This window comes from Hemicordylus capensis, chromosome 1 (assembly GCF_027244095.1).
Source record: "Hemicordylus capensis ecotype Gifberg chromosome 1, rHemCap1.1.pri, whole genome shotgun sequence".
In the NCBI taxonomy this organism is placed as follows: domain Eukaryota; kingdom Metazoa; phylum Chordata; class Lepidosauria; order Squamata; family Cordylidae; genus Hemicordylus; species Hemicordylus capensis.
In genome coordinates this window covers 71,779,187-71,806,713 of record NC_069657.1, presented here as the reverse complement: position 1 = coordinate 71,806,713, position 27,527 = coordinate 71,779,187, and the positions used below count along the sequence as shown (strand labels likewise).

The window sequence follows — 27,527 nt, the reverse complement described above, 5'->3', positions numbered from 1 at the left end:
GATCACTTGAATGAATTAATGTCAGGGCTCAAAAGTCAAAACTCTGGACGTGTAAGGGGAAAATGCAGCCAGATGTGTGCTTCTTGCTGCCAGCACAGGGCTGGACAAGTAAGCCCGTTTTAAAAGGGAAAACACTAGAAGGTCATTCACACGGCCTCACACTGCAGTCGTGGAGGTCTGCAGAGAGGGCAGGAGATCGCCTGCCTTGCCCAGCAGACGAGCGTCGTTGTCTTTGCCTTCACCACGCACCACGCCCACATGAGTGGTGGTGCAGCACAGGCCAAAGCTGGGAGCAGGAGGACTTCCCCCTCCTGCATCCCAGAGTGCCCCACACCACAAGCACAGCTGCTGCCCTCATTAGAGCAGCCGCCACGCTCAGTGCGGCCCCTCCGTCCCCGCCCCCTCCCCCGACTCACTGCCAGAAATAGTGGTGGGCCAGGGAGAACACAGAGGTGATTGTGCTCACCATCGCCTGCTGAGGCTGAACCAACTACAGGTTCATTTAACCACGCTAGGTTAAAAAGTCAGGCAAGCAGGGGCGAAAGCACTGGGATCGGACACTCCACACTAGCAACCCAACCCAGGCTGGGCTGCCCATGTGAATAGCCGCTGTGTCTGTTTAGGATTGTTGCCTTGAACTCTAACTACATGTTGGCTTCTAACCGTACACTGAATTGTTTTATTTAATTGCTCCATTGATTAAATGCATCCATTCATTCAAAAATTATCCTGCCTTTCTCTAAAAGATGAACGTGAGCCAGATACATAGGATTAAGAGGGGGAATAAAAACCACAGTAAAAGCATAGTAAGGGCAATCATAAATTAATAAATGTGCAAAGGCCTGCCTAAATAGCCATGTTTTTGACTACTGCAAGGTAATGAAATAGAAAAAAGGTCAGATCTCCAATGAGAGAGTTCCACAGAGTGGGGGCTTCTACTGAGAAGGCCCAATTCCACACAGCCACCGGATCAACCTCTGAGGAATGCAGTATACATAGGCAGGCCTCTCTTCAAAGTCTTATGGTCTGGGCAGATTCACGTGTGGGAAGGTGGTGCTTCAGACCTTTACCCATTGAGGCCTTTAAATGTCATGATCAACACCTTGAATGAAGTGTGTATGGTGGAGAGGGGGGATGGACACTGGCAACTGCTTCCCCCACACACTTGTTTATAACTGTTCAGAACAGGTATAATGCGCTTTTTATCTCATTACGACGTATCCATTTTTTCAGAGCAAACCCTACAAGAATCATAGCAGTATTGGAGACTCAACAAAACCAGCCCCATTGAAAGGAGAGCTAATATTACACAGGTGTTTTCCAAACTGTTAAAGTCTATAAATGGCTCTCACAGTCCAAAACTAAGAGGGAGAAAATTTCTTATTGCTGCCTTACATACAGCAAGACATGCACTCAAGAGGGATGCAAGCCCATTGACTGCATGCGTCTCACCACTTCACCCGTGCTCCTAGCGAAGGCGGAAGAGGATCTCTGCAAATGCTGTGCATCATCGCTGCTGTGCTTGACTCCCATTGGAAATGCTGGGAGTCAGGCTAAGCTGCGATGACACACAGCATCATTCACACTGAGCCTCTTCCACCTTCACTAGAAGCATGGGCTATGTGGTGAGTCCCACACAACTAGTGAGTTTGCATCCCTCTTGGGTACAGCTAGCTGCACTGTACATAAGCCACCACACATGATATACTGCTTTTCAACACAAAAGTTCACTAAGTAGTTTACATAGCAAAAGATATGAGAAAAAGAATGAGAAAATAATTCCCTGTTCCAAGGGGGCTCACAGGGTAAAAAATATGAGAACAACATCACAACAGCCACTGGAGTGATAAAATGCTGTGCTGAATAGGGAGGGTTGCCCTCTTCCTCCACTAGAAGAGAACCACCACTTTAAAAGGTGGCTTTTTGCCCAGTTTGCAGGAGTCAATCACAGCTGATTAAAATGATGGTCATTCAACCAATTGTATAATGAATCATTTGCTTAAACATTTCTTGAGATATTTGTTTTTTAAAAATAAAATAATGTGAGCCTGACATCAAGTGCTGGGGAGGACAGCTCAGTTGCCATGGGAACACTGCCAAAATTAAACAAACAGCAGCAGCCATGTTCAAAAGTTGTGTCCTATCCTCCTCCATGCAAAGAACAAATGTGGGTCTGGAGGAGAGGACAAGAGACTCTACTTCTTGCTATTTCCAGGTTCAAATGCATGTCCTCAACAGCCTATTCCCAAACAGGCGTGCACTGGGTTGGCATGCCTGCTTCGGGCAGGCTGCAGACATGCATTTGAATGTGCATGAGGAGGGGGCAAAGTCCCCCTCTCTCCTTATGTGCATTCACTGTGTAGATAATTAATTGGCACCCAGAGTATGAGCTGTAACTTCTGAGCAGCGCTACTGACTCTTCTGTTATTCCAGTTATGTAAATGACTAGGTTGAATAAGCCTGGCAGAAGGATGCACTATATTTCCATGCATGAAGACAAATGGTACTATTAGACATTTGGAAATACTCATCCTTTTGCAGGAGACAAGGCCCAATAATACATCAATAAAGTAAAGGTGAAGTGTGCCATCAAGTCGATTTCAACTCCTGGCGCCCACAGAAACCTGTGGTTTTCTTTTGGTAGAATACAGGTGGCGTTTACCATTGCCTCCTCCCATGCAGTATAAGATGATGCCTTTCAGCATCTTCCTATATCACTGTTGCCCAATATAGGTGTTTCCCATAGTCTGGGAAACATAGCAGCAGGGATTTGAACCGGTAACCTTCTGCTTGTTAGTCAAGCATTTTCTCGCTGCGCCACTTAAGGTGACAATACATCAATAACCTCATCACAACTTTGAGAGCTGAGCCTTGGCACTGAGAGTGGATTTTAGAGATAAGCCTTGCTATGAAGACAAAAAGTGAAAGTTTTTTTTCATTTGGGGGAGGGGGGTTAATAAAGATTTATTGTGCCAACTCAGTAAAGTCACAATAAACATTTTTTGTTCAGAGTTTAAAACAAACAAACCCAACTGTCCTGGGACTTCCAAGTTTTTCAAGGTATGGTGGGTCAAGATAAAGCCCATCATGAGTACTTTCTCTGCTAAAGTGGTAAAGATATCCCTGTAGCTTCCCAGAAGCTCTAGGAAAGAAACTCATAAAGTCATTCTTCTTCAGGAGATATTCATAAATATTTACTTAATGTATTTATTTATATCCTCCCTTTCTTCCATTGTGGAACGCAAGGCAGCAAATACAAGGTTTCTAGGAGGTCACCCATCCAGACACTGACCAGACCTAGGCCTGCTTAGTTTCAGCAAGATGGCTTTATCATGTGAGACCATGAACTCTAGAGGTTCAGGCTGTCCTGTCAACCAACTAGGCTTATTTTGCCAAGGATAAAATCAACAGCTGTTCAGGATAATGGTGTCCCTACCATGTTCTTTCATCAGCTCTGAAACTGCAGCAAAGAGGGTTCTGCAGAGAGCTGGGTGTGTGGGAAGCTAAGTACAAGGACAGGCAAGTTCCCATGAGGAAGCTTTCAGAGTTACAAACAATCCCAGTTCTCACATTGCTGGTATCTCACAGTTATTGTCAAAGTGTTAATAACTCTGTTATCACAGCAGCAGCAACTATGGCATTGTTTGTTCTGTCCTATCGGTCCTAAACAGATTACTGTATCAATAAGGCAATATCAACCCCCCATCTCATCCAAATCACATATCAAGCAAGCAACGCCCCCCCCCCCGCAAAGAGAAAGCAGGTTTTTAAAGTTCTCACACCTGATTCCCATCTTACAGTCCATCACACAAGGCCCTTCAAAGTTAGCTAGAAGGTCGTCCAGTTGCATATAAGACTCGCCATCTCTCTCCACCACCCCATGGAAGACGGGGACACAGGAGTGCAGCGGATCTTTCATCAGCAGCTCAAAGCACTTCTCCTCATTCTCAGAGTAGCGCTTCAGAATCGTCCCAGCATCAGCTGCCTTGAAACTCCCTGGAGTAAGCAGAACATGTTAACATGCAACTTTCAGTCTGCTACAAGAGAAAGGCCTCTTCTCCCATTTTGACAGCCACACCTCTAGCTTCCAGTTAAAGATTTCTGGAAAGAGACTATGGGCCTTGTAAAAAGAACACCCAATGCAAACCCTAGGCCAGTTCAGATGTAACGTGACATGCCCTGTCCTCAGATGCACACACTCCCCTCTCCCCTTAATGTATATGGGGAGGATGAGTTCTACTTCTGATACTGGCTTAGAACATACCAGGATCTCATTAGAATATACCAGGATCTCCTTACATATAATCCTGGTGATTCTGGTTTAATCTAGCCAGTTCCAAAATAAACAGGGTCAGCTGGAATACTATCCCCGTCTCAGATCTCTGGAATACTAGCCCAGTTTCAGAAGCTCTGGCTAAAATAAGCCAGGATCACCAAGTTCAGATCCTGGCTGGGAAGTAGAATCCTTTCTTCCCCCACAGACCTGAGATTAGGGGGTGTCACACGAAGCCAGGAGAAGGCTCTGTGTTATATCTGAGCTAGTCCAATATCTGTTTATAAAATGGACATTTGGACACAAGCCAATGTAAAAATGCATCTACTTGTCCTGCTACATCTACACTAAGAGTATTTGCATGCCTATGTCTAGATACACTAGGCAGCACAAAAGGTTAACAAGCCAAACTTTATTATTCCTTTGGTAGCCAGGTTAAATGATTATATCTTTGTAATGTGACCCGTGTGTCCTGACTTGAGCTCCAATCTGTACCTACTCCTATCACACAAAAAAGAAGCCACCAGTCACTGATCAATAACTAGCAAGCCAAGACCAGGAGCCAAGTCATGCACTTTGAGTACACATGCACTCTCTCTTCTCTAGGTGCTGCAGCACCCTTGGAATCCTGCAGTTCCACTGTTTTACTACTCCACGGCTAAAAGTATCAAACATAAATCGCATTATCAATAGGATGAGACTGGACATGAGCTGATGCCCAGAAGACGCCACTTCACGAACTGTAGAAGTGACGGCAGAATATTTTGTCTACTCAGATGTGTATTAATCCATATCACCAGAATGAGCCTCATATCCCAAAGGCAGAAAATAAGACTGGGCCTAAATATTACATTGCATTCATGCCCTATAGGATGACAGCAACAAATATTTATATACCGCTTTTCAACAAAAGGTTCCAAAGCAGTTTACATAGAGAATGAATGAATGAACATGGATCCCTATCCCCAAAGGGGGTGGATAGGGCCAGTTGTTGTTGTTGTTAATTCGATTTCTATACCACCCTTCCAAAAATGGCTCAGGGCAGTTTACACAGAGAAATAACAAATAAATAAGATGGATCCCTGTCCCCAAAGGGCTCACAATCTAAAAAGAAACATAAGATAGACACCAGCAACAGTCACTGGAAGTACTGTGCTGGGGGTGGATATGGCCAGTTACTCTTCCCCTGCTAAATAAAGAGAATCACTACGTTCAAAGGTGCCTCTCTGCCAAGTTAGCAGGGATTGATCTCCCCCTGCTAAATAAAGAGAACCACCATTTTTAAAAGGTGCTTCTTTGCCCAGTTCAACGAATATTTGCATACCACTGTTCAAAAAAAGTTCCCAAAGCGGTTTACAGAGATATAAATAAATAAAATGGGTCCCTGTCACCCAATGGGCTCACAATCTAAAAAAGAAACAGAAACCAGCAACAGCCACTGAAGGGATGCTGTGCTGAGGATGGATCAGACCAGTTGCTCTCCTCCTGCTAAATGAAGAGAATCGCCACTTTTAAAATGTGCCTCTTTGCTCAATTAGCAGTTAGCAGGGATTTCACACATACAAAGTCATGATTCAGCTTCTGAAAACCACAAAATGGACTAGGATTGCATGCATTTTTAAAAAACTTCATGCCAGCAATGGTTATCAATCTTGTGGCCACTGAGTCTGTCACAACACTGACCTTTTGCATTCAAGCTTTTCTTTGCACTAATGAGGGTGAGAAGCACACTGTTTTATAAGAAATCTAGCGTCTTCGGGATTCTCATGGTAACTCAGGGATCACACTGGAATGCTTCCAAGGCCACTGGCAGCTCACAATCCTCCTGGACCAACTAATTTATTTAATCACTTAACAAAGGTCCCACATTTATCAATTTGCATATTTAAATGTTCATGCTGATTAGTCAGTCCCAGAGGTCCAGAATGATAGCATATTTAAAGCCAGGAGAAAATACAGATCTCTTTGTGCTATAGCTTGCTCCCAAAACCTCAGGGACATATTTGTGGGGGGTGCAGACAGAAGGAGAGTGAAGTTTCCCTTAGTCTGGATCTTTTGTTTGTAACTCAACTCAGTTGCACTGGCACTTTGTTAGTCAGGAAGGCTGTTCTTATGAGCCGCCTGGGTTAGGCTGCTCGTGTGCAGCACCAGGATCTGAGTGGATCCCAGTGCTGCCCGCCTGCCTAACCTCACTTTGAAGTCCGGCCGTTAGCCAAGGTTAAGGGCGTGAGTGCACCCTTAACCCCGGCACTGGGATTGTGTGTGTGCTCGGGCTGCTTGCAGAGGAGAGCTGGTCTTGTGGTAGCAAGCATGATTTGTCCCCTTAGCTAAGCAGGGTCCACCCTGGTTGCATATGAATGGGAGACTAGAAATGTGAGCACTGTAGATATTCCCCTCAGGCGATGGAGCTACTCTGGGAGGAGCAGAAGGTTCCAAGTTCCCTTCCTGGCTTCTCCAAGATAGGGCTGAGAGAGATTCCTGCCTGCAACCTTGGAAAAGCCGCTGCCAGTCTGTGAAGACAATACTGAGCTAGATAGACCAATGGTCTGACTATGTTCCTATGTTCCAAGCGCACACAGAATTGGATGCCTAGAGCTCCCATCTCAAGGAGATATCCCCCAATGCACTGTGCTCGTGTGGTGCATTGTGGGATACGTGGAGGCTGGGATGCATAATCCCGGCCTCCAGAGAGATGCGCTGAATGCTGTGGCGCAGATCATGTGGGGGAGCGGGCTGCGCTTCCCATCAATGTAGAGGAATTGTCAGCGGGGGGTCGTCTTTTAGCACAGCCTTCCCTATGCCCACCCGCCTTCCCCACTTCCCATTTGTATGCATACCCGTTGGATGTCAGCCATTCTGTTCAGAGTGTTTGAGTAAGAGCACTTTATCTTTTGGAGTGCGGGAGTGTGATGACATTAAGAATGATTTCAGCCTTTCAATTCGTATTGTCTGTTTGTATTAAAAGTTGCTACCAAGCAAAGCAAGAAAATGCTTCTCACCTGTGTGACCAGCCAGCTGCACCCAGGAGTACCGTTTCTTGAAGGGACTGATGACTGGCAGATTGACAATGGTTTTTATTGTCTGCCATGCTTTTTTCTGAAACACAGAAAGGAAAAGCCATTAGTGTTCCCTGCATATGACTGTACCAAGCAATCTGTGCACAGAGATCCATAGATTTCGACTTGCTCTTATGAGTTCCCTTTAACTTTTAGGAAGGGCCAGTTACTACATCATAGTGGATCCCTATGAAATTTGCTGATACTTCAAACAACTCATTACGCAATTAAGTTTTAAAGGAATGTTGTCAAAATGTTGTCAAAGGCCATCTCAGGAGTAGCTAACTCATGTTAACCATGATCAAATCCAAGCAACAGCACCCTCTAGAAAGACAGATCTGAAAACCTACAGATCAGGCACTATAGTGCACTTCCTATCCCAAAGATGCAGATGGGTAGCATATTTAAGAGCAGGAGGAAAATACAGCTCTGTGATCTTGCTCTCTCCCCTAAAATAAACCAGATTATTAGGGCTAATCTACTGTTTGAACTTTTTGACATTCTTCTCAGGGTCAAATTACACCTGACATTAAATGTAAAGGGTATGTTTAAGATTGGCAGCTTCTCTTTAACAGAAAGCAGTCATGGGGCTGGAAGCTGATCCAGACCGCTCTGCAGCATGCAGAGGGGTGAGCCCTTCCCACGCTACACTGTTTGCCTGACACACACTCCCCACAAGTGGCTGCAAAGAGCCGCTTCAGTAATCTTGGGAAAATTCTTGGCAGGAAAACAGCACTGGGGTGGGGGTGGGGGTGGGGGGAGGATTAACTCCTCGACTCCTTGGTCCAGCATGGGGCCCTCCTGAAGCTGCTTCTTGTTTTTTAAAAAAAAAAAAAATAGAGAGCAAGAGAGTGTTGCCAATCTTACTCATGCCTCTTAGCAACACATTTAATGTAATGTGTCATTTGATCCTCAGTGTACAGTGAAGGAAGCTGTGTATTTGGTGCAGAGTGGGAGCCATTGTTTCCTCCACCTTGTTAACATTTTAAACAAGGCCAGGGAATGCTACGACAGTGTCACCTTGCTAACACCTTCCTGGTACGGCTGTGTCATCTCCGAATATCTTTCTGTAGGCAGAAGTGGAAACGGAACAGCTGCCGTGTCAACAGAGGAAAATGACCTTTAAAACACACACACACACACACACACACACACCCCTTGCTCTCTGGAACTGAAACTGCGGTGATTAGTATAACAGCATGTTATAATAAAATGTTTTCAAAACACTTTTTCTCTTCGACTGATCAACCTCAAGGTTCCCTGAAAATTATATTACAGAAGCATTGTTCTGCAGCCACGGCTGGGAAGGAACAGGGAGGCTGTCTGGCAAGCTGATACAAATGTGCATAAGAAACACTATACAAACATTTCACTAAGATAAAAAGCACTCCACCTGAATTCCAAGCGCGCGCGCACCAGACACACGTAGTACACCAGATCCTCCAGCTACATTTTTCCTGCTCAAAGAACAGGTGAGGAGGACTGTGTGCAAAACAAAGACTTGCCGCAGCATAGAGCAGCATCTCAATCCAGAGTGACGCGTGTGCTACTGCTATGTGTTACTGCTCAAGTACAGGCTGCCACCAAAGGACCTGAATTGGGAAATGCATACAGGTTCTGTGTGGAGTGCCCCATGGCTAAATGACTTCCTTTCCTCTCATTCCACTCCCTGAAGAAGCCTTTTGAACCCCCATTACACCTGATCCCTGTACTAAAACCTGTTTTTGTAAAGAAATTGCACTTGCTGGGTGTCATCCTGCTTCCACTCCGCAAAGCACTACACATTGTGTGCACTAAAGCAAATACATTTGAGGGTGCAAAGGAAGAGGTACATGTGTTTCTTCCAAGATCTTGCAGTTCTACTAATCGTGCATTTCACTTAAAGTAATTATAGGTTAAAACGTGTAATAAAATGTGGCTTGAAGCTGATGGACTAGCTTAAAATGTGTTTTTAAAAAATCATTACCATTAGGAGTGGGGGAGGAATCCTACTGCCTCGCCTGCCTACACTGGTTAATTTTCATGACCCCTGGATGTTTCTCAAAGAAAATCTCTGCTGGTGTGTCGAGCAAAATCATGTTAGAATGTGTTTTTCTCTGCTCCCCGAGTTCCCATGCTTAACAGTACAAGCCTACACAAGCCCACAAAGTGCTATTATGATAGGAAGAAACAAAAGAGGGAAGACGTGCTTTCTTTGTAGTCTGAATTAATTGCCACTCATCCTCCTCTATTATTTCTTCCACTTTTATATGTCATTTGAGCAGAGCTCAATGCCAGGGCTCAATATAATATATCTAAATCTGTGTAGAAGAACATAATTGGGTTTGTTGAATTGGGTCCATCTAGTCAGGCACTCCAACAGGGGCCACCCAGATGCCTCTTAGTGCAAAACGGAGGCATGGCAGCCATCTGTAACCAGCGTTCCATAAGGAGGTATTCTGCCTCTGAACATGGAGGCTCTAGACTTATCTATTGCAGCTAACAGTCACTGACAGACTTTCCCTCTACCTCTGATTTCAAAACAGTTCTAGATGCACAGTCTAAATGTGGCATAAGCCCCTATGTGTATGTGTTCACAGCCATGCTAGTTTCTAGTTACTTTTGTCCAAAAGAGACACAGCATGAAGCCACCTCTAAGCCTTGGGTGAGCCACCATGGACTGAATAAAGACATATGAGTGTGATCTACTTACACACGGGGCCATAGCTCAGTAGTAGAGTACCTGTTTTCGTGCAGAAGGTCCCAGGCAGGGCTTTTTTTTTAAGACTGAGGAGCCTGGGAATAGAATGTTCATTTGAGCTCCCACCCCCCACTTTCTTCTCTGTGGCTGACATGAAGGTCGTTCACATGATCATAATACCAGGGTCAGGGAGGGCTGGGGGCAAGGCAGGACCCTACCTACCTTCTCCCCACACAACTGCCAGTTGTCCACAGGCGCAGCTGCTTGCGTGCCCACACAATCGGCACTTTAGTGAGTGATGTGCCAATTCCCAAGTCGGGGGAAGGAAGCCCGGCCTTCAGATATCCCATAATGCACCACATGAGCAGCACGGTGCATTAGGGATACACTAGAGGCCATGGTGCTCCTTCCCCCAGCCTCTATGTGACAACAAACTGCCGGAAGTTCAAATGGGGCTGCCGGCAGTCCATCCTGCCACGTGACTGGGGACTGAGGTAAGAGGGTACATGCCTGTGGGGGAAACTCAGGCTATCTGGCAGGGCAGTGCCGAGTCGGTGACCAATCCTGGTGCTCCACACGAGCAGCCCTGCCTGGGTAGGGCTGTACAAGCCCAGGCATGGCTGCTTGTGTGAACTGTGCATACTGTGTTGCATACTGTGCAACATTAGCAATTACACACACACACAATGGAATGTTCCATGCACACAGTGGAATATTAGTTTGTGCAGTCAAGCAAGAATAACGTTGCACATGTGGCCATCTATCTATCTATATAATTCTCTAAGGCATACCTGTGGCTAATCCCGTGTGTGGCAGTTCTCACAAGAGTTTGCAAGCAGAAGCACCTGATTGGGCAGTGGGGATTCCATATGCAGATAGGGAGAAGGAGCCTGTGAGAGAAGAAGCACCATGGTGATTGGGCAGTGGGGATTCCATTTGCAGATAGGGAGGAGGAGCCTGTGATACTGTGGTGATTGGGCAGTGGGGATTCCATACACAGATAGGGAGAAGGAGAATGTGATGGTTAAGGTCAGTTGGAATGCAACTGTTACTGGTTGGAAGATGTTCTTGATTGTAGAGGAGATGAATCTCTATATATAAAAGGATAGTGGGCAACGATCTGAGAAGAGAGAGGTCATGAGGGAGGAAAGAGCTCCTTCAGGAGAAGGAGGCTGCCACTGTATGAATTAGATGAGGAAACATGATCTGTTAACTCAGGAAGGTGGGGAGAATGGGGAAGAAAGAGAGGGGAAGAGTGAGTGGAGGATAGAGAAAGAAAGAAAAAGAAGGGAGGGGAAGAAAGCAAGAAAGAATGGTGAGGGATGGGCCCGAGCCTGTCAGCGGCATGAGGGGAATGAGTGGCCATGGTGGCAGCAGCAGCAAGAAAGGGCCCAGTCAACCACTACTGCTGTTTGGGTCTACCAAGGCTATTGGTGGAGGGAGGGAGATAGGCAAGGGACGGGCCCAGGCCTGCCAGCAGCCTAAGGGGGACAAGCAGCCATGGCGGTGGCAGCAGCAAGGAAGGGCCCGGTCAACCACTACTGCTGCTGCTCCTGTGGGGAGGAGCAGGAGCGGGGGTCTGGTGAGGGTAGGGAGGTCTCTGGGGATAGGGGGCTGCAGCTTGTCCAACAGGCGCCAGCAACGCTGCAGCTGCAACCAAAAGGGGTGAGGGGGATGGAGTCAAGGGATGGAGGAGTGACCAAGAGGGGTGAGGCAGATGGAAGCAACGGGGTGGAGGAGGAGCAGGAGAGTGGCGCAGGTGGGGGTGGAGAGCAGTGTTCCCTCTAAGGCGTGCACATGTACACCCACTTATAAGTTTTGGATGTCCGCTCAGTTAATTTTAGATCCCGCTCAGGTTGACTCAGGAAAGCCCCATTCTGAATGCACATGCGCACACACTGCCTTGATACTGTCACCCAGAACAAAACTCATTCCACACACAGATGAAAAGAATTAGAGATCACACTATTGGAGAGATCTCTGAGGTGAGGGGGGCTGTGGCAGGGGGTGAGGGGATCAATCAAGTACTAGTGTGCTGATGCTCTGCGCGGGTTAAGCTACTTATATATATTGGCCATACCACTACACAATTCCATTTGTGCAATTTTTGCACTTGTGCAATGGTAGTTTGTGCAACTGCACAAATGTTACATTCCCACTGTATGTGCAATGTTTCATAGCATATCAGCCAGGGCATACTGTTAATGTAATAACCCAAAATACTGAAATAACTCCTGATCCTGGGGTTATATTTTAACTTATTAGTTCACTATCTTGAATGAAAAGGCTCAATCTGATCATTATACTGAAACATATGGGTGTGGGTGGGCGGGCTTCATGTGGAGGTCCCAAAGGGGTGTGCAAGGAACTGATTTTGCTGGTTTGGTTAGAATCCGAACCGGATTTGCACCAATCTGGCCCAGTCTGGTTGAACCGGGCCCAGTCTGGTTCGATTGCTGGTTCGTGGGCCAGTTCAGGGGTCTACTGGTAAAGAGTGATGATTCCTCACTCATTTACCAGTAAAGGGGTGGGTGGGGGGCTTCCCTAAGGCTACAGAGGGGACAGGAGGGGAGTCAGGGGTACTTTACTCAATTTGCGACATTGGCGGTGGCTCCCCCCACCCACACCGGCCTCCCCCACAGTAACTGATTTGGGCCTTCTCTAGCCCATTCTAGTGACACCTGAATCAGTCTGGTCCAGTCCGAACTCGGAGCAGCACCCACTTTGGGGGGCTCTGCCGGTTTAAACTTGGACTGGCCAAACCAGGCCGGTTCAATTCAAACTACAGCTCGAATCTAGCCAGCCCGCACATCCCTAGACCCAAAGGGCCCTGGACACACTTTTAAATCCCTGGCATCTGCAGATAGGGCTGTGAAAGACTCCTGCCTAAAACCCTGCAGAGCTGCTGCCAGTCAATGTAGACAATACGGAGCTAGACGGATTAAGGGTCTGACTTGGTATAAGGCAGCTTCCTACATTCCACATTCCTACAGTTAGGTCTATGGGCACTAAGCAAGATAGAAGAATAGTTTTGCTGACAGAAGAAAGGGAGGCATAAAAGGTTCAGTTCAGTAACTACAGCAACTTGGTAATCTGTGGGAAACTGAAGGGAGAAAAATTGTTGCAAATAAATACATTACTTTGATTGGAATTGAGATTTTGTTTCCTATATGTAAATGCATCTCTTATAACTCCTGGTAGCCACTACATCCTTCCTTGCATTTAGCCCACATTGTTGTTTTTGTTGTTTAAATCAAAGAACAGACTACACAAGTGCCAGTCATTTTGAATATATTACTCAGCAAGTCGTCTCATCAAAAACAATGGAGCTATTCATGAAACAAGACTTGACTCCATTGAAATGGCAAGGCTTGACTCCATACAACTGAATTTTCATTAGTTCTAAAAATACTACAGCTTTCAGGCATCAAAAAAAAAAAAAAAAAGCCTACCCAGCTAATCACAGACAGACCATTTGAACCCTCTCTATTTGTGCGTAGCAAAACACAGGCTTCGTAATTTTAAGATGCCATGCAATTCTTCCTTGGAAACTTGTGTTTATTTTACTTATGCACACCATGCTATGTGATCATTACAGGAGCACCTTGTTAATTCATGGAAAGTGTATTTGAGCTCCACTACAGAGTGTCTGGTTTGAGTGTGCCTTGCTTGCACCATGCTGCATAAGCAGTGGGGCGCGCCTTGTTTGCTTCATGTTAGGCATTGGCAGTAGGAAGGAGGAGGTGCTAAATGCTGGCAGCTGAGTTACTACAGGGTACTTTCACAGTGTAGGAAGGGGGGAAAGTGATTTTTGTGCAGTCACTGAACAGTAGGGGAAGCAGAATCTTGCAACCTAAGAACGGCTTCACCATGGTTTCTGAGGTGTTGGGTTTGTCTGCTTTTGTACAAAGCACCTTCTATTGTAATCCCAAGTATTCCTAAAGAAAAAACCAAATGCCCAGTTTTACTTATCACAGTGCAGTGAGTTGGCATAGATAAGAACAGCTCCGCTGGATCAGGCCCGTGGCCTATCAAGTCCAGCATCTTGTTTCACACAGTAGCCCACCAAATGCCTCTGGGAAGCCCATAGGCAAGAGGTACTTGCATGCCCTCTCTCCTGCTGTTACTCCCCTGCAACTGGTATTTAGAGGCAGCTTGCCTCTCAGGCTCCCTGTCCTCAAAGGGCTCACACTCTAAAAACGAAACACCAGATAGACACCAGCAACAGCCACTAGGGGAGTGCTGTGCTGGGAATGGGATTCTGAGGAGAGTTGGAGGGACCTTGTCCATCACTAGTGATGATATGATCCAGCCAGGAATGCATGTTGTGCCTATTTATCCATGCTAGCTGGGAAAGAGGCACCTTTTAAAGTGGTGGCTCGTACATTTAGCAGGGAGAAAGCAACTGTCTCTATTCATTCCAGCACAGCATCCCTCCCAGTGGCTGTTGCTGGTATTTCCCTTAAGTCTTTATTTTAAAAATAAAATAAAATTATGGGCCCCTTCGGGACAGGGAGTAATTTTTTTATTTCTCTGCTACGTAATACTGCTTTGTGAACTTGTTGAAAAGTAGTATATAAATAGTCTAATCAAAATAAACTCTGTTTTTTAAAAAGAGGCAAACCAGTAAAGGGGCGGGGGGGCTTCCCTAAGAATAGAGAGGAGGCAAGAAGAGCGCCAGGGGTACAAAACTCAATTTGAGGGAGTGAAAGCGGCTCTCCCCCAGCCACACCAGCCTCCCCCACAGTACCCAGTTTGGGCCTTCTCCGGCCCATTCTAGTGACCTCCGCGCGCAGAGTAAACCCCCAAACCAGTCTGAACTGGTTTGGTTTGAACTGGGGCCGGTCTGGTCCAAACTTGGACCAGCACCCCCCTTGGGGCATTTGGTCCGGTTTGAATTTGGACTGGCCGAACAGGGCCAATTGAAGTCATACTCAGAAAGCGTTCAATTTCCCCCCTGAGCTTACTAAGAGAATTCTTGGAATAGCTCAGGCCCTCCTGAGCTCTCAGGTGTCAACTGTGGTTCGAATCTGTAGCTTTCAGGTGACAACTTTCAGTTATTTATTATTATTATTATTATTTATTTAAAATATTTATAGCCCGCCCCATGGTGTAGTGGTTAGAGTGCTGGACTAGGACCGGGGAGACCCTAGTTCAAATCCCCATTCAGCCATGATACTTGCTGGGTGACTCTGGAACAGTCACTTCTCTCTCAGCCTAACCTACTTCACAGGGTTGTTGTGAAAGAGAAACACAAGTATGTAGGACACCGCTCTGGGCTCCTTGGAGGAAGAGCGGGATATAAATGTATAAATAACTAAATAAATAAATAAATAAATAAAAATACTGCTCGGGGGGGCTCACAATAATAAGATAGACACAGATACAATAAAAGTAATAAAATTAACCAAAAAAAATTTTTTTTAGAAGTCAGATTAAAAACCACAATTATTAGGTTCAAATTAAAACTGAAAATTATAAAAAGCTAAAGAAGCTAAAGAACCTACCAGATATAACAAAACAATAATGGAGCATTAAAAAGCCTCCTTAAAAAGGTGTGTTTTGAGATGTTTTTTAAAAACACTGAGGGAGGGAGCATGGTGAAGCTCTCCAGGGAGGGTGTTCCAAAGCCGAGGGACCACAACTAAAAACTCTGTCTCTAGTCCCTGCCAACCAGATCTCTGTTAGTGGCAGGGTCATGAGCAGGGCCTGAGATGATGAGCGGAGGGCCCTGGCAGATTCATACGGGAGAATGAGGTCCATCAGGTACCCCGGCCCCAAGCCATGTAGGGCTTTAAAGGTCAATACCAGCACCTTGAATCTAGCCCGGAAGCGGACTGGTAGGCAGTGAAACTGACGCAGGATGGGTGTAATACTCGTGAAGCAACTTGCAGTTAGTGAATATTAAGCAGACATAGAGGTCGTAGCACATGACCTCTCTGCAGAGGGTGGGCAACCTGAGCACACACACAACCAGGGACCCAGGGAAAACCTCTGCCTGAGAAAAGCCTGGCCCTGATCCTGGCACTTCACATGAGCAGCCCTATTCCAGTAGGGCTGAGCAAGACCGGATAGGGATGCTTGTGTGAACAGCCTTATTAAGAGGTCAAATTTCAGTAAGCAAATAGTAACCTTCTTGTCAAAGAAAGCCATACAAAATTTGTCCCAAAATATAAAGGACAGAATAACTGCAATTCTGTTTCTGAAGTTATTTTAGTTGATCCTGTTTTACAGTGTAAGTACACAGAAACCTTAGTTAATATTCACTGTAAAATCAGATATACAGTCTGTTAAAGGCACAGAATGCAGGAAAGTGCATGCCTTTCAGATATTGACTATTTTTAAAGAAGTGAATAAAATTCATGGGGCTTAGCAGAAAATCTTTCTTCTGCAGGTCAAATACGTGATTCAACTTGGGCAGGAGACAAATGAGGAAGAACACCAGGTTAAAACTTGTTCAAGAAGGTTCATGGTGTTTATAAGTACAAACTGTTTTCAGTCCTGAACATATTTCCAAGGTTTCGGGTTTCCTTTTTGCTTGCCTTTTTTCTTTAATCCACCAAAAAGGGTGAAGGGAAACAGACTATGCAGACTGAGAAACCTCAAGACTCACACAGAAAAATCACTTCCATTTGAACAATCCATTACTGTGGTAATAAGTGTGAGCTGCAGCCACAGGCAACAGCCCCAGAGTTATCAGGCAACTTGCAAAGAACCAGTTATCTTGCATTTCATCTTGCTGTACGTCATCCACTTTCGACAATACAAGGAGTCTTGATCAGTTCTGTCCTCTCTTTGCAGCTACTTTTTATCCTCCACTCTTCCTCTAGTTATTTACATACATTCCATGCAGTCCTTCAATGCCACAACATTGACACAGCAAATGCAAAACCGTAGGGACTTTCTACCAATGTTCCCTTAAAAACCAAAGCTAATCTAAATAGTCTTGGACTTTAGAAACTCCACTGCAATCGATTTGGCTGACTACAAACTGAAGAACAAATAGAAAAGCCAAAGGGATTTCAATTAACTCCATGCGTGTTGCCTCTCTGAAGTTAGGCACTGTCCTCTGTTTGGATATACACAGGAAGCTGTTGCTGAAGCCCATGAACAATTAGTTTGGCTTACAACTAAAAACCATACAAATCAGAATCCTGAGTCACAATCTATGAAACAGGTATTTCTGGTTCAAGGGTGGCAAGAACAATTTACACTGGAGTAAACATCCCTCCAGTTTGGGCCCCACACAAAAGTATTCTAGTAAATCTTACTCAGGAACAACTTGCTGTTTGGTAAATATCCTCCTCACCCAAATCAAACATGAATCATGGCTTGTCAGAAAGATCTATCTAGGCAGGATGAAATGTTAAGGAATGCTCTCCGAGCATGCCCGGACAGGACAGGAACATACACACCTTGAGATCAAGCCTTGAGCAGAGAAGTTAAAGCCAAGCTAAGGCCTGGCCCTTCCTTCAAATCAGTTGGCACTGGATATTTCAACAAGGTCAACATTACTGAGGATAATGAACTCTCTCTGAGGGAGAGGGAGAGAGAGCGAGAGAGACAGAGACAGAGACACACTTGCTCATATAGAAAATATTTACATCCCTCAGTCCAGATGAAATAATCGTACATTCTGAAAACCAACAGAAAGGGCCATGAGACAGCTGAAAATAATAGGGAAGCCTCCAGCATGGAAAACATTGGTAGTAATGCTTGATTGAATAGGAAAAACTTGTTAACAGTAAGACAATTTTGACAATGGAATCATGGGCGTCCACATGACTTTTTGTGGGGCGGGGGACAAAGCCAGCAATCCAATATTCCTCCCTGGGAGCATGCCCCATTCAATTCAATGGGAACTGGCTCGTCCAGGGGGGAAACTACCCCTCGTGCTCCCCCCAATGCCCATGAATGGAACCAATTACCAGGGGGGCAGGGTGGGACTCTCTCTCACTGAAAGTCTTCAAGCAAGGCTGGGGCAGAAATCAGTTGTGGATGTTCTAGCCCTTGGGAACTGCTACCAGTCAGTGTAGACAATACTGAGCTAAATGTACCAATGTTCTTACTCTGTATAAAGGCAGCTTGCTTTATAACCATGGAGGAGTCTACAGGCTGTCTAGTCCAGCGGCCTGCTTGATGTAGGAAATTCAGAGCTAGAACATGAGCAAGAGAGGGCAGTTGTCCCCTTGGATGAGCCAGTTCCCACTGAATTGAATGGGGCATGCTCTCAGGGAGGGAGATATTGGATTGCTAGCTTTACCCTCCCCCCGCACCCGAAAAAGTCCTGCAGATACCCATGATTCCATTGTCAAAATGTTGTTACTGTTAACAAGTTTTTTCTATTCAACAGCAAAGGTAACATTACATAAGAACATAAGAACAGCCCTGCTGGATCAGGCCCAAGGCCCATCTAGTCCAGCATCCCGTTTCGCACAGTGGCCCACCAGATGCCGCTAGAAGCCACAGACAGGAGTTGAGGGTGTGCCCTCTCTCCTGCCATTACTCCCCTGCAACTGGTACTCACAGGCATCCTGCCTTTGAGGCTGGAGGTGGCCCACAGCCCTCCAACTATTAGCCATTGATAGACCTCTCTTCCATGAAGTCATCCAAACCCCTCTTAAAGCCATCCAGGTTGTTGGCTGTCACCACATCCTGTGGCAGAGAGTTCCACAAGTGGATCATGCATTGTGTGAAAAGGTACTTCCGTTTGTTGGTCCTAGACCTCCTGGCAATCAATTTCATGGAGTGACCCCTGGTTCTAGTGTTGTGTGAGAGGGAAAAGAATCTCTCTCTCTCCACTTTCTCCACACCATGCATGATTTTATAGATCTCTATCATGTCTCCCCACAGTCGTCTTTTTTCTAAACTAAAAAGCCCCAGGTGTTGTAGTTTTGCCTCATAAGAAAGGTGCTCTAGGCCCCTGATCATCTTGGTTGCCCTCTTCTGTACCTTCTCCAGTTCAACAATGTCCTTTTTAAGATGTGGTGACCAGAACTGTACGCAGTACTCCAAGTGTGGTCGCACCATAGTTTTGTATAAGGGCATTATGATGTTAGCCGTTTTATTTTCAATCCCCTTTCTAATGATCCCTAGCATTGTATTTGCCTTTTTCACAGCTGCCACACACTGAGTCGACACTTTCAACGAGCTGTCCACCACGACCCCAAGATCCCTCTCCTGGTCAGTCACCGACAGCTCAGATCCCATCAGCATATACTTGAAGTTGGGGGTTTTCGTCCCAATGTGCATCACTTTACACTTGCTAACATTGAACCGCATTTGCCATTTTGTCGCCCACTCCCCCAGTTTGGAGAGATCCTTTTGGAGCTCCTCACAATCCGTTTTGGATTTCACTACCCAGAAGAGTTTGGTATCATCTGCAAATTTGGCCACATCACTGCTTACCCCTGCTTCTAGATCATTGATGAATAAATTAAAAAGCACCAGTCCCAGTACAGATCCCTGGGGGACCCCACTTCTTACTTCCCTCCATTGTGAAAACTCTCCATTTATACCTATCCTCTGTATCCTGTCTTTCAACCAGTTAGCAATCCACACATGTACTTGTCCCCTTATCCAATGACTGCTAAGTTTCCTCAGGAGTCTTTGATGAGGAACTTGAAGGTTGGTGAGGCAAGATTTACCTTTGCAGAAGCCATGCAAGCTCACTCCCAGCAGGGCCTGTTCTTCGGTGCTTTACAATTTTATCCTTGAGGATGCTTTCCATCAATTTGCCTGGAACGGACATTAGGCTAACCAGCCTGTAATTTCCCGGATCGCCCCTGAATCCCTTTTTGAAAATCAGTGTTACATTTGCTACTCTCCAGTCCTCTGGTACAGAGCCCGATTTCAGGGATAAGTTAAATATTTTAGCAAGGAACATAGGAAGCTGGCATATACTGAGTCAGACCATTGGTCTATCTAGCTCAGTATTGTCTTCACAGACTGGCAGCGGCTTCTCCAAGGTTGCAGGCAGGAGTCTCTCTCAGCCCTGTCTTGGAGAAGCTAGGGGGGGAACTTGAAACCTTCTGCTCTTCCCAGAGCAGCTTTATCCCCTGAGGGGAATATCTTGCAGTGCTCACACATCAAGTCTCCCATTCATATGCAACCAGGGCAGACCCTGCTTAGCTATGGGGACAAGTCATGCTTGCTACCACAAGACCAGCTCTCCTTTCCTAGGAGGTCGGCAATTTCACATTTGAGTTCTTTGAGGACTCTTGGATGGATGCCATCTGGCCCTGGTGATTTGTTAGTTTTCAGTTTTTCCAGACAGTTTAGAACATCAACCCTTGTCACTTCTATCTGACTCAGCTCTCTAGCCTCCATCTCTAAAAAGCCTGGTTCAGGAACAGGTATATGCTCAGTATCCTCTGCCGTGAAGACAGATGCAAAGAACTCATTCAGCTTCTCTGCAACCTCCATATCCTCCTTAATAATCCCTTTCACTCCCTCATTGTCTAATGGTCCAACTGCCTCCCTGGCAGGTTTCCTGCTTCTGATGTACTTAAAGAAGTTTTTGTTATTCCCCTTGATACTTTTGGCTAAATGTTCCTCAAACTCTCTTTTTGCCTCCCTTATTGTCACCTTGCATTTCTTTTGCCAGAGTTTGTGTTCCTTTTTGTTCTCTTCGTTTGGACAGGCCTTCCAATTTCGGAAGGAAGTCTTCTTCCCTTTTATGGCTTCCTTGACGGTACCTGTTAGCCATGCTGGCATCCTCCTGGACTTAGTGGTACCTTTCCTCCTTTTGGGTATACAATCTAACTGGGCTTCTAGTATTGTGGTTTTGAGTAAACTCCATGCACTCTGGAGAGAAGTGACTCTCCTTATTTTCCCCCTCAGCTTTCTTTTCACCATACTCCTCATTTTGGAGAAGTTTCCTCTTCTGAAATTCAAAATGTCTGTGTTAGACATTCTTGGTGATTCTCTCCCCGCATGTATGCTGAATTTGATGGCACTGTGGTCATTGTTCCCTAAAGGGTCGATGACAATGACATCATGCACCAGGTCCTGGGTGTCACTCAGAATTAGATCCAAGGCCACCTTCTCTCTGGTCGGTTCCATGACCAACTGTTCTAGGGCACAGTCATTTAGCATATCTAGAAATTTGACCTCTTTGTCCTGACTTGAATGTTCAATTTACCATCTATGTGTGGGTAATTGAAATCACCCATAATGACAGCCCTGCCTCTCCTTGATGCCTCCCTGATTTCCTCCTGCAACTCCCAGTCACTGTCGGCATTATGATCCGGAGGGCGATAGCACATCCCCAGTAGCACGTTCCCTTTCCGGCCTTGGGTTTCTGTGGAGTTTCTGTGTTTTCTGTGTGGACTCCAGTCCACCTAGGGTTTCTGTGGAGGACTCCAGTCCACCTAGGTTTTCTAGTTTGTTAGATTCTATCCCTTCTTTAACATACAGTGCTACCCCTCCTCCAAGGCGCCCCTCCCTGTTCTTTCTAGAGAGTTTATACCCAGGGATAACAGTGTCCCACTGTTTTTCACTGTTCCACCATGTTTCTGTTATGCCCACTATATCTATTTCTGCATTAGCAACCAAGCACTCCAGCTCACCCATCTTGGCTCGGAGGCTTCTGGCATTGGCATATAAGCACCTATACACTGAATCTCTCCCCTGATGTATGCTATTCTTTTGACTCTTTGACCTGCTGGCACAGGCTCCCGTCTGCTCTTTATGCAGTTCTGCTCTGTCCCCTTCTGTTTTATATGAATTCTTTGCAGCCTCACACTTTAAAGGATGGCTTTTGCCAAACGTGATACTGCCCAGCTCCCATCGGCTGTTCCCCAGGTGTCATTTTAAAAGCTGCTCTGCAACCTTTTTGATTTTAAGTGCCAGCAGTCTGGTTCCATCTTGGTTCAAGTGCAGCCCGTCCCTTTTGTACAGGCCTTGCTTGCCCCAAAATGTGTCCCAGTGCCTAACAAATCTAAACCCCTCCTCCCGGCACCAACGTCTCATCCACGCATTGAAACCCCTCAGCTCTGTCTATCTCACTGTACTTGAGCATGGAACAGGTAGCATTTCTGAGAATGCTACCTTGGGGGTCCTGGACTTCAAAATGCTACCTATCAGCCTAAATTTGGCTTCCAGGACCTCCCGACTGCATTTCCCCACATCGTTGGTGCTGACGTGCACCACGACAGCTGTCTCCTTCCCAGCACTGCCTAGGAGCCTGTCTAGACGCTGCGTAATGTCCGCAACCTTCGCACCAGGCAGGCAAGTCACCACGCGGGTCACAAACCCATCTCTCTATCCCTCTAATGATCGAATCACCAACTACAAGGAGGCCCCCACCCCCCAGAGGAGTATCCCCCATGCGAGAGGATATGGGCTCATCATCCACCACAGAAGGGGTCCCTTCTAAAGGAGCATTTCCCTCTTCCTCAGACTGATGTCCTCCTTGCCCAAGACCTTCATTCTCCCTGACAGCAGAGGAGCTACCAGCCCTGGAGTGGGATGCCTCTATCACATCCCTGAAGGTCTCGTCCACATACCTCTCTGTCTCTTTGAGCTTCTCCAGATCCGCCACCTTGGTCTCGAGGGAACGGATTTGTTCCCTGAGAGCCAGGAGCTCCTTACACCGAGCACACACCCATGACTTCTGCCCATGGGGCAAACAGTCATACATGTGGCACTCTGTGCAGTATACTGGGAAGTGCCCCTTCCCCTGCTGACCTATCTTCATACTGTTTTTGTTGGCTGTTTACAGTATTTAGGGAGCTTATTGTCCGTTTATTAGATAGTTTATTAGGATAGGTCTCAGCTGTAATGGTCAACTATTTAACTGTCCAAACAGCCTTTCCCAAGAATATGAGGGATACGAGGGAGGGATATGTACTTACGTTCTCTTCTCCACCAGGCTCCTTGTGATCGCAGGGGCTTGTTCCAGGCTCCCCCGCACACTTCCCGCTAAACTCCTGCAAAACTCCTATGTCCTGTTCGCTATGCTCTGTTATCTATGCTCTCTGGCCTTCACCTCATTTATTTATTTTATTTATTTTACATTTACATTTACATATTTAGAGTAGCCTTCCAACTGTCACATAGGATGTAATATCTACCATTAATATCTACCATTTTTAAATGTGGAATCAGTTATGCCAATGTCTCTTTATTAAACTGTCTCTTTAATTTCTAAGTTTATTAGCTATTCCAGGTCACCTAAATATGGGCATACCCACCTTGCTCCTACATTCCGTTTCCTCCTACTTCTAACCATGTGCCCATTTCCTACATCCTCCTTTATCATCTACCAATAAAGAATGCAGTGCAATAGGACAACACTGGCTATTGATCCTACCAACAGGGCGAGGGGGACCCCATATTGACCAGCAAGGCAGCAAAATGAGGTCAACCACAGATAAGGGGAATTTTTCTGTATGCCTGAGGGAACTCCCAAATAAGCACAACAATACTGATTTTTAACCAAACAGCCCTATAATCAGGAAATCAAGGGTTGCATATATTTGTTTGTTTGATTGATTGATTGATTTCTATACCGCCCTTCCAAAAATGGCTCAGAGCAGTTTACACAGAGAAATAACAAATAAATAAGATGGATCCCTGTCCCCAAAGGGCTCACAATCTAAAAAGAAACGTAAGATAGACACCAGCAATAGTCATTGGAGGTACTGTGCTAGGGGTGGATAGGGCCAGTTACTCTCCCCCTGATAAATAAAGAGAATCACCACATTAAAAGGTGCTTCTTTGCCAAGTTAGCAGAGATGCTCTGCGCCTGGCCCAGCTAGTTCTAAATCGCAAATACGTGAATCTGCGGATGATGAATCTGCAGATAGTGAGGTTCTCCGCTACTGAAAGTTTTAATTGCTCTTGCATCTTTGCAACTAAAAAGAGTTCTTGGGAGAGGGTGACCATTATGACTGGAGGAAAAGAACAGACATACCTAAAAGAGTTTGGTAAAGGTAAAGTTGCGCTGTCGAGTCAGTGTCAATTCCTGGCGACCACAAAGCCCTGTGGTTTTCTTTTGGTAGAATACAGGATGGGTTTACCATTGCCATCTCCCATGTACTATGAGATGATGCCTTTCAGCACCTTCCTACATCGCTGCTGCCCGATATAGGTATTTCCCATAATCTGGGAAACATACCAGCAGGAATTCGAATCTGCAACCTCTTGCTCGCTAGGCAAGTTATTTCCCCACTGTGCCATTAGGTGGCTAGCTTCAGCCAAAGCTATCAAATGCTCTCAACCAGTGTTCCCTGTAACAGGGATTCCCAAATGTCACTGACATCGCCCATGATCATCACCTGCAATGGCCTTTGGCTGGAGATTATGGGAATTGTAGTCAACAATATCTGGGAATCTCTGTTACAGGGAACATGGCTCTCAGTGCAGAGCTGGACCAGCAGCAACGCTAGTTCATTTTTGCAATATCACTGTAGGCTTGGCAAGCTACAGGTTAGTAGCTGGTTGAGAGCAATGCGGGGTGATGGAGATAGGGAGGTAAGTCTGAAGTTCTAGGCTTCACTAGATGTGATCCTAACAAAACATAGAACGTTTTTCTTCCCTCTCTCCCTCCCCTCAGAGGGAGCTGAGGAGGTAGCAACCAGGCCATTGCACAGACCAAGAGGCACACACAGGCATCAATGCCAGTATGCTGAGTGTAGGAGGTAGGAATGGAAATATGCCCATCAGGCATTAAATGGAGTTCAGCTGGTTATGGAGAAACAACTTTGCTTGCTTTCTAAATGGAGCAAAAAACAAACTGCCAGAAAGACAGCAAAATGGCCCACAATGATTCATCTGTCCCAGTGAGACAAAGAGCATTGGTAATTGCAGAATGTCCTCCATAAAAGTGGTAAGGTCAGAATTATTATGCTTGTAGGGACTTTGCTTATTGCATTGGCTACTTCTTCGGCTCCTCCCTTTCACAGTGATACTACTCAGTGTTCTGCAAAGTTAAATTCAGTCATGCTACTGTGCCACACAATTCACCGCGAGTCATAAACTACAGGGAAAATCTGGGGTAATGAGGTTTGTATCTTGCCTGCTTTCCCTTATTTCAATGAATATTTCTTCACTCTAGGGAGGCCTAACTGAGGCTGTCCTGTGATATAAACAGGAAACGAGAACCCCACAGAGGATACACCTGCTGAAAGTTCAGTGAGCAGCAGCTGTGACCTTTAGCCACGTCTTGAGTGCAAAAACCGGAATCACCACAGGCTGGTTACAGTCTAAGCTCGCGGCCTGTCAAGATATTCATGGATGGGGGGAAGAAAGGGCAGCTTCAAATGCAAACACTGTTCGTTTGCTGTTGGTGGTTTTAGTGGACTAGAGATGCTGAGCAAGACATTATTCAGAACATAAAAAACTGGATCTATTTTGCCCTATGTTATCCATTTTTCCTCATTCTTAAATTCACCCAGTATGATAAAGAAAAACATACACTGTATATCTTGCTAAACAGCAGTTTCAAGCAGTTACTTGAAAAAGCAGACAATGTTGGTGCTACATGCTCTACACCCTAATTAGCCACACACTGTCAGAAATATCACCATTATTTCCATTTCACGAAAAGAAATCTCGTTAGATACAAAGAGTGCAGGAAGTTCTAGAAATGAGGATCCTTTGACATCTCTAATCCTTATGCAACACCACACCCAAAACTGATGTTTGCCTCCAGTCAATACACAAGTGCCTAATTTACACATCATGTGGGATTAGATCTCTCAACATTATAAAGACCTTAAACACAGCTGTAGGGGGCCCAAACTGGATCATGGCAGTGGCACCAGGCCAGTGGGATTCACCCTTCCTACCTCCACATTTTCCAAGTCGTAATTCCCCCATATCCCTGGTCTTATTATCTCCACATATTAGGTCTGCTCCCTCACCCCATTCCATTCAACCCTCCTCCTGCTTGAAGTTTTATTCAAAGTTGGGAGATTTGATCATGGATCTCCCACATCAAATGTAGTTTGGACCTAAAAGTGAAGGAAGCAAAGGACTTCAGGTGGAACTCTAACTGATGTATTGTTTCATTTTCTATTTTATTTAAGGTAAAGTATTTTGTGAATATAACCCAAGCTTTGGCATCCCAGGGCCGGGAGTAAAACATAATTTTTGCATAGACACAGCTGGATTTCAATCCCTGCAGCATGGAACTGCCTCTCCTCTCCAATAGCAACAGCTGCAATTATCATTCCCCAAAGCTTACTTTTTTGAATTTGATAAGGTGTTCTTGTGCAAGAACATCTTTTTGTCAAACAAAAAAAGCAGCTGCAATTATTGTTTCCCTGAAACTTTTTTTATTTGACAAGAATCACTTATGCTTATTTCTGCACCCAGGCTACTGCAAAGACAACTTGTCAAACAACAACAATCTTCCTCGAACTATAATGGCAGCTGCTAGGTTATGTTTCCCCCCTTTTCTGTTTGACAAAATGGTATTCTTGTGCAAGAACACCTTGTCAAACAAAAACAAAGAAGATTTGGGGTTGATAAATGCAGCTGCTGCTATCTGAAAAGTGTAGTCAGTGCAAGGGTGCAGGCTATACAAAAACTAACACAAACAACCATCAGCTGCAGGTTATACTTGCAAAAATATGGTATTTTCACCCGGCTTTTCAACTTTAAAAATGCTCAAGGTGTCTTGCAAAAACAAAATTACACACAATTTTAAAACTGAATTTTGTCTACTACTTTTCAGAAAGCATTAAAGTCAGGGTATGCCAAATGAAACAATAAGCAAAAATTAATAGAAGTGAAGTTGTAAATTAAATAAACAAGGGTTCTTTGAGGCGTTTATCACTGTACGTTTATTTACGTTTATCACTGTACTATATCCACTAACATATTTGGCTAAAACATGTATGTTATGGTTCATATATATATATTGTGCGGATCATTCGGAAGGTTCCCTGCCACCCCAGACAACTCTGTGAGGGAGCCAGTAATCATCTGGGCCGCCAATCTGGCTTCCCAGGGAGGGCTCCCTGCTCGTCTGCAAAACCCCTTTAGGCTCTTCACACTACTCGTGTGGATAGCCTTATAGTGTTTATATGTCCAGACAGGAGTAACCAGAACAGTGGCGTCTCTGAAGAATCTGCATTGAGTTGGTGCCATTTAAATTATTTACAAATCAGGGGTTAACAATGAAATATCCAAGTTTGCAAATGACACCAAAGTATGCAAGAGTAAAAAGCAAAAAGGTCTCTCAAAAATTAATGACTGGGTAACCAATTGCTACATAAAATGGAGCCTGATGTCAAGGGAGGGGGCAAATATACACGGATGGGGACTCAGCAGGCTCAAACCACCAGGAAAGAAGTCTCAGGGGCATAGTAAAAACTCAATAAAAGGGACAACTGGGTGCACTTCTGCAGTGAAGTAAGCACATCCATAACGGTACATACCTCTCAGGCTGCAATCCTATGCACACTTACCAGAAGTAAGTCCCACTGAATACAGTGGGGCTTAATTCTGAGTAAACATGAATGAGGTGGCACCATCTGTTTTCTTTTTTTCGAAATTAAAAAGTCAC

At 45.3% G+C, this 27,527-nt stretch overlaps 1 protein-coding gene across 1 annotated transcript in view; it reads right to left on the bottom strand.

Annotated features, from left to right (window-relative positions):
• ITPKA (inositol-trisphosphate 3-kinase A) overlaps nt 1-27,527 on the bottom strand; it is a 108,979-nt gene that overhangs the window by 21,634 nt on the left and 59,818 nt on the right. Inside the window, exons 2-3 of the mRNA XM_053270810.1 lie at nt 7,273-7,369; nt 3,783-3,996 (exon numbers count right to left, since the gene is read on the bottom strand). Of these exons, the coding sequence (XP_053126785.1) occupies nt 3,783-3,996; nt 7,273-7,369 (311 nt within the window). The remainder of the gene's footprint in view (nt 1-3,782; nt 3,997-7,272; nt 7,370-27,527) is intronic.